This window comes from Schistocerca americana, chromosome 7 (genome assembly GCF_021461395.2).
Source record: "Schistocerca americana isolate TAMUIC-IGC-003095 chromosome 7, iqSchAmer2.1, whole genome shotgun sequence".
Classification (NCBI taxonomy): Eukaryota; Metazoa; Arthropoda; class Insecta; order Orthoptera; family Acrididae; genus Schistocerca; species Schistocerca americana.
The window spans coordinates 586,396,828-586,409,600 of NC_060125.1; the positions used below are offsets into that span (position 1 = coordinate 586,396,828).

General features: G+C 43.1%; 1 protein-coding gene across 1 annotated transcript in view; it reads left to right on the forward strand.

Annotated features, from left to right (window-relative positions):
• Nucleotides 1-12,773, forward strand: part of LOC124622132 (carbonic anhydrase-related protein 10-like) — a 403,585-nt gene that overhangs the window by 274,080 nt on the left and 116,732 nt on the right. Inside the window, exons 4-5 of the mRNA XM_047147753.1 lie at nt 7,711-7,847; nt 9,926-10,117. Of these exons, the coding sequence (XP_047003709.1) occupies nt 7,711-7,847; nt 9,926-10,117 (329 nt within the window). The remainder of the gene's footprint in view (nt 1-7,710; nt 7,848-9,925; nt 10,118-12,773) is intronic.

The following is a 12,773-nucleotide window of genomic DNA, read 5'->3' on the forward strand; positions in this document are numbered from 1 at the left end:
TCAGAAGGATGTAGGGTGCAGTAGGTACTGGGAGATGAAGAAGCTTGCACAGGATAGAGTAGCATAGACAGCTGCATCAAACCAGTCTCAGGACCGGATACCACAACAACAACAACAATTAAATCAAGACCCTAAGCTGTCGACAGGCGTATATACAGATCAATGGGGACAGTAGAAAATGTGTGCTCCGACCGGGACTCGAACACGGGATGTGTTTACACGGCAGACGTTCTATGCATCTGACCCACTGAGGGCTCAGAGAATCAGAGGATAGTGCGACTGCAGGGACTTATCCCTTGCACGCTCCCCGTGAGACCCACATTCCCAAATTAATGCCCACACATTACGTTCGTAGTGCCCCTGCCCATAACACTTATTACTCACGGCAGACAATCTGACCGAGTCCCGTAAGAGTTCAGGCAATGCGTGTGCATCCGCCACAGAAGAAGGAGGTCAATGGCCAGTTAGCCTTAAGTATATGAAGATAGTATCTGTTCCGTCGAACATGTCCGAAAGAACAGATACCATCTTCATATACTAGATAATGTCTTATAAAACATGTATACCAATAATTTTCCAGAACATGAGTGTATGGTTTGTCTAACTATTTATTGTAAAAAAAGTCTAAGAACGGAATGGAACTGCGAGCGTTATTCGAGAAGTACGGTCCTGTCTTTTGCAAAATGGATACAACAGTGAAAATCAAAAATATTTTATTTGCAAAATTTAGCTACCTTTCAGCAACTACTCTACATAGTCGCCCCCCTCCGACTGAGACATTTGTCGTAGCGTTGTACCAACTTTCCTATACCCTCGTCCTATATGGAAGTTGCCTGTGCTGTCCGCCACTTCTCTACACTGGTCTGAAGGTCATTGTCTTAGCCAAGATGTTGTCATCGTACATGTGAGCAGAGATATATATCAGAGGCAGCCACGTCAGTGCTGTATAGTGGCAGATCAAACACTTCCCACTGAAAACGCTGCAGGAGCGTCATAATTGCTCCGGTGGTGTGTGGTCGAGAATTGTCATAAAGAAGAAAATGCATGACACTGATGTCGTGTGGGTTTGCATAATATCAGGCGAAATCTCTCAGCAGACACCCCTACTTGGAGGGAGACGCTGCTTTCTAGTCTTCTTCAAGTGTTCACTGTATGCTCAGAACTGAAAAAAGCGATATGAAGCGATCGAAGAGCGTACTAGTGACACTGCCCAGCACGTCTGTGCCAACCTTGATCGGTTTTTTGCAGTGGTTTCAATTTCGCGACCCCTTGGACCTCACTCTCCGAATAATCCTCGTGGAGACTTTATAGAAAAATTGATTCATTTCTTGCAGCTGGGGCTGACAGTCAAAGAAGATCATGCTGTCCTTTAAAAATGTTAAATTACTGTCAATCCCAGCTACAAGAAGTTAATCAGTTTTTCTTATGTTTGTGTTTCCTTTGTGTTATTAGTATTTAAAATGATTTGTAAGTAATTAATAAATTTGTAGCTACATTTTTACTTTTACGTTCCTGAAAGTTCTTGATATACCTTACCTTGTAGCAAAAGTCAAATGTGGATGATGAATGTGTCATACAAGAAGAGATTAGAAGCTTTTGAAAAGTGGTTTATATAATAGAGTCGAATCTTAGATGGCTTGATCAACCAACTAATGAGGAGGTACTGAATAAAAGTTGGAAAAGATTAATTTGTTGCACAACTTGAGTGAATGGAGGGATTGGTCAGTGGAGCGTATCCTGAGGCTTCAGTTTTGTAATGGAAGAAAGAGTAGTATGTCAAAATTATAGAGGGAGACCAAGGTACGAACGCAGTGTGTATATAAGTAAGGGGTCTTAAAAAAGTATTCAGTAATTCATGGGATGATTGCGCGCATTAAAACAAGAGAGAAATTTATTATAACCATGGGTCCCACAAAGCGTACATTCTGACATATGACCAGTCCAGAGTAGGTGATCAACGTGATTTACATTCATCTCAGTCAATGTCTCTGTCTTTCAGTGTAAGGAGTCACGGACTCTGAAATCGTCGTGGTTGGTTCTTAATGTGGTGAGACGCAGGAAAGACATGTTTGTGTATTTCCTGCACATAGCTTATTGGTGTGGCATCATGTGCCCCATGTCCCCATAATCAGAAATCTAGTGGATGTAGGCCTTGAGAACTCGCAGGCCAAGATATGGGACCTTCACGGCCGATCCACGGGTTTTCAAACGTCCTCGTCAGGTGACGAAGCACAATACAGAGAATATGTGCTGGTGCGCCGTCATACATGTACCACATCTGTAGTCTGTCCTGACATGGCACATACTCTGGCAAGATGGGCAGTACCTTCTTCAGAAAGCGGTGCTAACGAGCCCCGGTTAATCTCTGTGGTAGCTTTGCTTTATCGCAAAGAACGCCTATACTTACACTCACTGAGAATCGAACTTGATGCCTTGCTTCTTGAACGATACATTGTGGGATTTTTCATCGGCCCACACCTGCAGATTGTAGAAATTTACAACGCCATGTCCTGTAACCCCCGCCTCATCAGGAAGTAATTATCTTGGAGACAAACTGAGGATCTGCTCCAAGAACCATTGGCAGAACTGCACTCTGGCAGGATGGTCTGGTGCCGTAAGGGGCTGGCCGCGATGAACATGGTTCAGAAACGACAACTGATCATAGAGCACCGCCGGGACCAGAGGATGACTAACACCTTCAGCTGCTGCTATTCGTCACATCGTAGTTCCAAGATTGTGTCCAGTCCATCTAGAATAAGCTCCTCCGTTTGAGGCGTGCGAACTATCTACTTTGTTCTGTGCTACGGAACCTGTTTCCCCAAGACGCTAGAACAATTGACTGAACAGCTCAACAGATGGTACCCTGCGTGCTTCAGTGTACAGGTTACGGTATCTCAGATTAACTCTATTTGCTAAACCATGACAGTAAATCTAGTTTGCCATTTCTCTTGTGGAATAAAAGGTCTCCATTGCTAAGTTGTATCTGTAAGAGAGAAAACATGTTGTACCGAACCAGAAACATCACAATAACATGTAGGAGGGTCGTTCAATAAGTAATGCCCCATATTTATTTTCATAGAACGTATTTATTGTTAAGTCAGAATTTAGTGACAGTATAAATCAACATGTCTTGTCCATGTTCTGTTCTTCTAAGCAGTCTCCATCGGGTTCTACGGCCGTACGCCAACGTTGTAGAAGAGCATGTATTCCCTGCTGGTAAAAGCTCTTGTCCTACAGGCAGAGCCCTGTTTTCACTGCATGACTTACACTATCGCCATCTTCAAAATTGGTCCGTGACAGAAAGGCTTCTCCGTCGGTCTCCAAACGCTCCAACAATTCAGATGTGATGGCCTTTCTTTGAATATTGTGGTGCGCTGTGAGCATTCGTTGAACCCGTCGAGAGCATCTCCTTGAACATCCGGGTCTTGATCACTGAAGACGCACTTGCAATGCCGACCGACGAATGTAGAGCCAATTGTAGAGCTGTCATGCGCCGGTCGGTACCAGTAATGGCATCCGCACGATTCAGCATATCTTTAGCACTGGCTGCGTCCCGATCGTGGCAGATCATGGAGCTCTGTTTCTGCATTTCCTGAGGCTGTAACTTTCTTTACCCATCGTACAACAGTACTCCTACCAACTACAGCATCGCCATACGCTGTACACAAACGTTTATGGATGTTCACCACGGTTTCTTTTTCTGCTCACAAGAATTCAATAACAGCACGCTGCTTGTAACGTGAGTCGTATGTAGAAACTGTTTTGACGCTGTTCCGCGGCCCTGCCATCCGCCAAAACGGTTCGAAACATCACCGGCGCAAAGAACAAATATCAAATGTGAAGCACTAACAACGACGTTTGTCAATGTGTATTAATGTTTTTTTTTTTTTTAATGTGGGGCGTTACTTACTGAACAACCCTCCTACTTCAAACGTGACTTATAAGCACGAAAAACATCGCGGTACACACCCGGAGTTAGGAGAAATGTACCCAAAGTAAACAGATGTAAGGAGACTTCAGTACAATCCATACAAAGTAAACGGATCTACTCACCGCAGACTATTGAGCCAAATAATGTTTATTTCGATATTGGAGCACGCTGTTGACCCTAGTATGACATGTAGCGCGAGTGCAACAACGGTGCTCATATCCGCAACCACATGTTCACAGTGTTCCATGTCAGGAGTTGTAATTAACATTAATTATCAGGTAGTTGTCCGTAGAAGACGGATAATGCATTGCCATGGCTGACATCACAAGAACGCTTCCTATGAACACGTGATCACATGTCACATGTCAGAACGTAGCTTGATAAGACTCATGGTTATAGCACATTTTTGTCTTGTTTTGAGGCACACTATCATACCCTGAAATGTGGGATGGTTTCTTTAACGTCCTGTATAATCACAGCCATATGTTGGGTATTTAGTATTGCCGTTGGTATCATTTGTTTTTTTACATAAACGACATCAAACCATTACTCGTGTATATTGTATAACGAAAAACGTTCGTAATGAGAGCTCTTTCGTGAGTTGCTGGATTAAAACTTTTTGTTCATTTACATCTACATCTACATCCATACTCCGCAAGCCACCTGACGGTGTGTGGCGGAGGGTACCTGGAGTATCTATCGGCTCTCCCTTCTATTCCTGGCTCGTATTGTTCGTGGAAAGAAGGATTGTCGGTATGCCTCTGTGTAGGTACTAATCTCACTGATTTTATCCTCATGGTCTCTTCGCGAGATATACGTAGGAGGGAGCAATTTATTGCTTGACTCTTCGGTGAATGTACGTTCTCGAAACTTCAACAAAAGCCCGTACAGAGCTACTGAGCGTCTCTCCTGCAGAGTCTTCCACTGGAGTTTATCTATCACCTCCGTAACGCTTTCGCGATTACTAAATGATCCTGTAACGAAGCGCGCTGCTCTTCGTTGGATCTTCTTTATCTCTTCTATCAACCCTATCTGGTACGGATCCCACACTGCTGAGCAGAATTCAAGCAGTGGGCGAACAAGCGTACTGTAAGCTACTTCCTTTGTTTTCGGATTGCATTTCCTTAGGATTATTCCAATGAATCTCAGTCTAGCATCTGCTTTACCGACGATCAACTTTATATGATCATTCCATTTTAAATCACTCCTAATGCGTACTCCCAGATAATTTATGGAATTAACTGCTTCCAGTTGCTGACCTGCTATATTGTAGCTAAATAATAAGGGATATTTCTTTCTATGTATTCACAGCACATTACACTTGTCTACATTGAGATTCAATTGCCATTCTCTGCACCATGCGTGAATTCGCTGCAGATCCTTCTGCATTTCAGTACATGTTTCTATTGTTACAACCTCTCGATATACCACAGCATCATCCGCAAAAAGGGTCAGTGAACTTCAGATGTCATCCAAAAGTTCATTTATGTATAATGTGAATAGCAACGGTCCTACGACACTCCCCTGCGGCACACCTGAAATCACACTTACTCGGAAGACTTCTCTCCATTGAGAATGACGTGCTGCGTTCTATTATCTAGAAACTCTTCAATACAATCACACCGTTAGTCTGATAGTCCATATGCTCTTACTCTGTTCATTAAACGACTGTGGGGAACTGTATTGAACGCCTTGCGGAAGTCAAGAAAAACGGCATCTACCTGGGAACCCGTGTCTATGGCCCTTTGAGTCTCGTGGACGAATAGCGCGAGCTGGGTTTCACACGACCGTCTTTTTCGAAACCCATGCTGATTCCTATAGAGTATATTTCTAGTCTCCAGAAAAATAATTATACTCGACCATAATATGTGTTCCAAAATTCTACAACTGATAGACGTTAGAGATATAGGTCTATAGTTCTGCACATCTGTTCGACGTTCCTTCTTGAAAACGGGGATGACCTGTGCCCTTTTCCAATCCTTTGGAACACTACGCTCTTCTAGAGACCTACGGTACACCACTGGAAGAAGGGAGGGGGGGGGGGCAAGTTCCTTCGCGTACTCTGTGTAAAATCGAACTGGTATCCCATCAGATCCAGCGGCCTTTCCTCTTTTGAGCGATTTTAATTGTTTCTCTATCCCTCTGTCGTCTATTTCGATATCTACCATTTTGTCATCTGTGCGACAATCTAGAGAAGGAACTACAGTGCAGTCTTCCTCTGTCAAACAGCTTTGGAAAAAGACATTTAGTATTTCGGCCTTCAGTCTGGCATCCTCTGTTTCAGTACCATTTTGATCACAGAGTGTCTGGACATTTTGTTTTGATCCACCTACCGCTTTGACATAAGACCAAAATTTCTTAGGATTTTCTGCCAAGTCAGAATATAGAACTTTACTTTCGAATTCATTGAACGCCTCTCGCATAGCCCTCCTCACACTACATTTCACTTCGCGTAATTTTTGTTTGTCTCCAAGGCTTTGGCTATGTTTATGTTTGCTGTGAAGTTCCCTTTGCTTCCGCGGCATTTTTCTAACTCGGTTGTTGTACCACGGTGGCTCTTTTCCATCTCTTACAATCTTGATTAGTACATACTCATCTAACACATATTGTACGATGGTTCTCAAATTTGTCCACTGATCCTCAACACTATCTGCACCTGAGACAAAACTTTTGTGTTTGAGCCATCAGGTACCCTGAAATCTGGTTTTTGTCACTTTTGCTAAACAGAAAAGTCTTCCTACCTTTTTTAATATTTCTATTTACGGCTGTAATCATCGATGCAGTAACCGCTTTATGATCGCTGATTCCCTGCTCTGCGTTAACTGTTTCAAATAGTTCGGGTCTGTTTGTCACCAGAAGGTCTAATGTGTTATCGCCACGAGTCGGTTCTCTGTTTAACTGCTCAAGGTAGTTTTCAGATAAAGCACTTAAAAAAATTTCACTGGATTCTTTGTCCCTGCCACCCATTATGAACGTTTGAGTCTCCCAGTCTAAATCCGGCAAATTAAAATCTCCAACCATAACATGGTGGGGAAATCTACTCGAAATATTTTCCAAATTATCTTTCAGGTGCTCAGCCACAACAGCTGCTGAGCCAGGGGGCCTATAGAGACATCCAATTATCATGTCTGAGCCTGCTTTAACCGTGACCTTCACGAAAATATTTCACATTTCGGATCTCCGTCAATTTCTTTCGATACTATTGCACTTCTTATCGCTATAAGCACGCCTCCCCCTTCACTGTCCAGCCTGTCTCTGCGGTATACATTCCAATCTGAGTTTAGGATTTCATTACTGTTTACGTCTGGTTTCAGCCGACTTTCTGTCCCTAGTACTATGTGGGCATTGTGACCGTTTATTAATGAGAGCAGTTCTGGGAACTTTCTATAGACGCTCCTGCAGTTTACTATTGGCAGATTAATATTGTTATTCCCTCTTGCAGTTTGCCTACTCCTACCTTGCCGCGTCTCAGGAGGCGTCTTGTCGGGCCTAGGGGGGGAATTCTCTAACCTAAAAACCCCACATGTGCACTCCACACGTACTCCGGTACCCTTGTAGCCGCTTCCTGCGTGTAGTGCACGCCTGACCTATTCAGGGGGCCCTATATTTCTCCACCCGATAGCGGAGGTCGAGGAATTTGCACCCCAGATCTCCGCAGAATCGTCAGAGTCTCTGGTTTAAGCCTCAGTAGAAAGAGAGCTTACAAGTAGCCTCGTGAGTGCCAGTTGAGGACGTGGCAGACAGAAGTGAGCAATACCTTTTATTTGTTTCTCCTGCAGGACCGGCGTTCTGGGGCCTCATCAACCCGCAGTGGACGCTGTGCAGCAAGGGTCGGCGGCAGTCGCCCATCGACGTGGACCCGGACAAGCTGTTGTTCGACCCCCTTCTTCGGCCGCTGCACATCGACAAGCGGCAGGTAGCTATGGCGCGAAGGCAGTGCTAGTGTCTGACTTCACTCGTTATTCCCAAGTTCTTTCGTGAACAATGTTACCAAAGAAGCGATGTATTAAGGTAACCAAAACTGACAGTGGGTGACAGCTGAAGGTCAATAAACGTGAACCGTCATGCACTCATATTAACCACAGCCCCCTCACCACCACCATCACCGCCATTTGATAGCAACAAGATAACTGTACCAAATGTCGTGCACCAATGAATTTGGGTTGTGCGTCATTTGCCCTCAGAAATACTCGAAACATCGCCTTACTTAAATCTCAGGTATGCAAAATTAACTTCTGTACCTCTTTGATTTTGAGAAAGTTCAGGGACTACCTGTAACAACAATTTTGTATCTCCAACCATCAAGTAGTTACTGCTTCGGGACATAACATCATTGTTACAGGCAGTCTACGGAAACCAGTTCATAGATGTTGGCCACTGATGCATCGTGTATACGACTGGAGTTAACCTCCTCAGCGTCAGTCAAGGGCTGAAGATAGCGCACTCAAGCACCGACACTAGTATCCATGCAATAGATAATTTCGTAAGGACAGTTCCTCAAACTTACAATCAGAAGGATGAACATACAAGAACTTTTATTCAGTAACTTGTTAGTGTTATTTTTGTAGCACTTACTGCCTTGTATTAACAGAGTGAAGCGTTTTCTGAGAGTTTACCTCTTCCTTTGTTACAGTTCTCAAATAGAAAACAGATTATGATAGCATGTGTCTTATCAATAATTTCGACATATTTATCGGTTTTGATTTTGAATTAAATCTATTAATAGGCCAGGTATAGGAGTTATGGTTCATTACTTAAATCCGCATGAAGTTGTAACTATGCTCTATAAAGCAACTCTTTGATTTTACAAGGTTATCTTCACCACATCTGAATCCATGGATTCCTATTATTTGCATTAACGGCGCTTTTGGACACATTAATAGTCACATTCCAGTTGTCTTTGATTGATTTATGAAGTCAAAGATGTGTTAAATTTAATATTTTAATTTTAATTTAAGATATTAAATCTGATTCTTGTCGAAGTTTTCATGTCTCCAGTTCTTGATAAAATACTGTGTTGCTTATACCGACCAAAACTAAACTGCAAGGAAAGGAATCATGTTTATATTTCACTTGATTGCAGTCACATTTTACACAACATATTTATTTCATTTTAATTCAGTCTCTCCGTTGTTTCAAGGACGAAGCATCATAACGTGTCACAGTACATCTGAAAGATATTCGGACAGATTGAGTAGAACAATAAAACTGTAAATTATGATATTTAAGAATTAAGAAATAAATTTGAAGAGAGAATACAGTTAACAATAATTATGATAAATATAGCGATAATTTACTGCATTTACATGTTGTAGTAATGATAACCAAATGACAAGTAAAGGTTTCAAATATATCGTATTAATGGAAGTCATCTTATCTTTCGACTGGAATGGTGATGGATGGCCATGAATCATAGAAATGACGTGCGCTGGACACTGTAAAGAAGCCTCTATCCTCCACGTATTAACAGTATTTCATAAACTACAATCTTTCTAGAATGAAATTTTCACTCTGCAGTTGAATGTGCGCTGATTTGATACTTCCTGGCAGATTAATACTGTATGGCGGACCGAGACTCTCGCGGGCAAGTGTTCTACCAACTTTTTTAAAATATAAGAACGGATCAGATTTTTAAAAATTTTCTTTTAATCTAATTTTGTTCGCTTTCGTTCGTGGCATTTTCTCGGGGCGGACGTCGTAAGACACCCGTTTAAGTTCGTCGTTGATCGGTTAACTCAGTTTATTTTATTACAGAGGGCAGCTAACCCTCTGACCGAACACGCTGAGCTACTGTGCCGGCGTTTAGCTTACGAAAACACAATACCCACTCCCTGAGCGGAGAAAAACCAACTGAGCTACCAAGCACGACTCACGATCCGTCCTCAATTTTACTTCCGCAGTATCTCGCCTCCTACCTTCTAAACTTCACTTGTGCTTAGGAAGGTCGCGGACAGAGGTATCGACTGCAGTTGTGTGTCCCACTTCGGTTGGCAGGTGAGCGGTACGCTTCGCAACACGGGCCAGACGCTGATGTTCACGGTGGACAAGAACTCCAAGCACCCCGTCAACATCTCTGGCGGCCCACTCGCCTACCGCTACCAGTTCGAGGAGATGTACTTCCACTACGGCGGTGACAACATGCACGGCTCCGAGCACCGCATCCATGGCTACACCTTCCCAGGAGAGGTAAGTGCGGCCGAATGGTCAGGCCAACTTAGGGACACGCTTAAAGGTATCCATACTTGTTGGCATCAATACTTTCATCCTGAGACCGATACTGAAACACTCAATAATTTTCATCTGATACTTTGAATATTTCGTAAATGACTCCATGTATTACGAGCCGTAATCTTCTTCATCTACATCTACAGCTACATCTACGTACATACTCTGCAATCCACCATACGGTGCGTGGTGGAGGGTACCTCGTACCACAACTAGCATCTTCTCTCCCCGTTCCACTCCCAAATAGAACGAGGAAAAGTGACTGCCTATATGCCTCTGTACGAGCCCTAATCTATCTTAACTTATCTTTGTGGTCTTTCCGCGAAATGTAAGTCGGCGGCAGTAAAATTTTACTGCAATCAGCCTCAACTGTTGGTTCTCCAAATCTCCTCAGCAGCGATTCACGAAAATAACGCCTCCTTTCCTCTAGAGGCTCCCACCCGAGTTCCTGAAGCATTTCCGTAACACTCGCGTGATAATCAAACCTATCAGTAACAAATCTAGCAACCCGCCTCTGAATTGCTTCTATGTCCTCCCTCAATCCGAACTGATAGGTATGCCAAACGCTCGAGCAGTACTAAAGAATAGGTCGTATTAGTGTTTTGTAAGCGGTCTCCTTTACAGATGAACCACATCTTCCCAAAGTTCTACCAATGAACCGAAGACGACTACCCGCCTTCCCCACAACTGACATTACATGCTTGTCCCACTTCATATCGCTCTGCCATGTTACGCCCAAATATTTAATCGACGTGACTGTGTCAGTAGCTACACTACTAATGGAGTATTCGAACATTACGGGGTTCTTTTTCCTATTCATCTGCATTAATTTACGTTTATCTATATTTAGTATTAGCTGCCATTCCTTACACAATCACAAATCCTGTCCAAGTCATCTTGTATCCTCCTACAGTCACTCAACGACGACACCTTCCCGTACACCACAGCATCATCAGCAATCAGCCGCACATTGCCATCCACCCTATCCAAAAGATCATTTATGTAGATAGAAAACAACAGCGGACCTACCACACTTCCCTGGGGCACCCCAGATGATACACTTACCTCCGATGAACACGCACCATCGAGTACAACTTACTGGGTTCTATTACTTAAGAAGTCTTCTAGTCAGTCACATACTTGGGAACCAATCCCATAAGCTCGTACCTTAGTTAGGAGTCTGCAATGGGGCACCGAGTCAAAAGCTTTCCGGAAGTCAAGGAATATGGCATCCGTCTGATATCCTTCATCCATGGTTCGCAACATATCATGTGAAAAACGGGCGAGTTGCGTTTCGCAGGAGCGATGCTTTCTAAAGCCCTGCTGATGCATGGACAGCAACTTCTCTGTCTCAAGGAAATTCACTATATTCGAACTGAGAATATGTTCGAGAATCCTGCAACATACCGATGTTAAGGAAATTGGTCTGTAATTTTGAGGATCCGTCATTCTGCCCTTCTTATATACAAGCGTCACCTGCGCTTTTTTGCAGTCGCTCGGGACTTTACGTTGGGCAAGAGATTCGCGATAAATGCAAGCTAAGTAAGGAGCCAACGCAGTATAGTACTCTCTGTAAAACCGTATTGGAATCCCATCAGGACGTGATGATTTATTTTTTTTCAACCCATTCAGCTGCTTCACAACCCCAGGGATGTCTATCACTATGTCCTCCATACGAGAATCTGTACGAGACTCAAACGGCGGTATGTTTGTACGATCCTCCTGCGTGAAAGATTTCTCAAATGCTAAATTTAAAATTTCAGCTTTCGTTTTGCTGTCTTCCGTTGCCAGGCTGGATGGAAGCCTTCGACCCGCTTACCGATGTTACGTAAGACCAGAATTTCCTTGGGTTTTCAGCAAGATCTTTTGCTAAGGTACGACGGTGGTATTGGTTGAATGCTTCGCGCATCGCTCTTAGTTGCTATTTATAAATATTATAAAATTTGTGTGTGTGTGTGTGTGTGTGTGTGTGTGTGTGTGTGTGTGTGTGTGTGTGTGTCGATGTTCCCCATCACTTGCTAAAACACTGGACCAATTTCAGACAAACTTGGTGCACTTATTCCCTACTCTCAGGCAACAATCACTGTGAGGTTAAAACCACCTACCTGTCACAATTAAGACAACATAACATCATAGACAATGATATGCTTGAAACACTGTCGCATGATGTATGGCGTTTAAATGTATTGGTAACTGTATTCGCTACAAATTTCTCATGCAGTATCGACACGTGCCTCTATAAGCACCTACGAATGTATACCATGGCACCATATACAGTTCAGGAGATATGACGTTGTGAACACTGAGATGCGGGATAAACTACAGCGTCGTTTATGACGTTTGAATTTATTACTTCTTTTCTCCTAACTCTAATCTCTACAGTATCCACATATGTTGCGGAATGTAGCTACACACGTATATCATTTTGCAACACATAGTTCAAGAGATATGGTGTCATAAACACTGAGATGATGATGACATTTATATGTGTTACTTCTACGCTAACAATTCTAATCCCACCACATTTCATTGACAGTATCCACATTTGCGGCTGAATGTACATTCACCAAGTTATCATTTTGTGACACACATTTCGAGAGATATGACATCATAAACA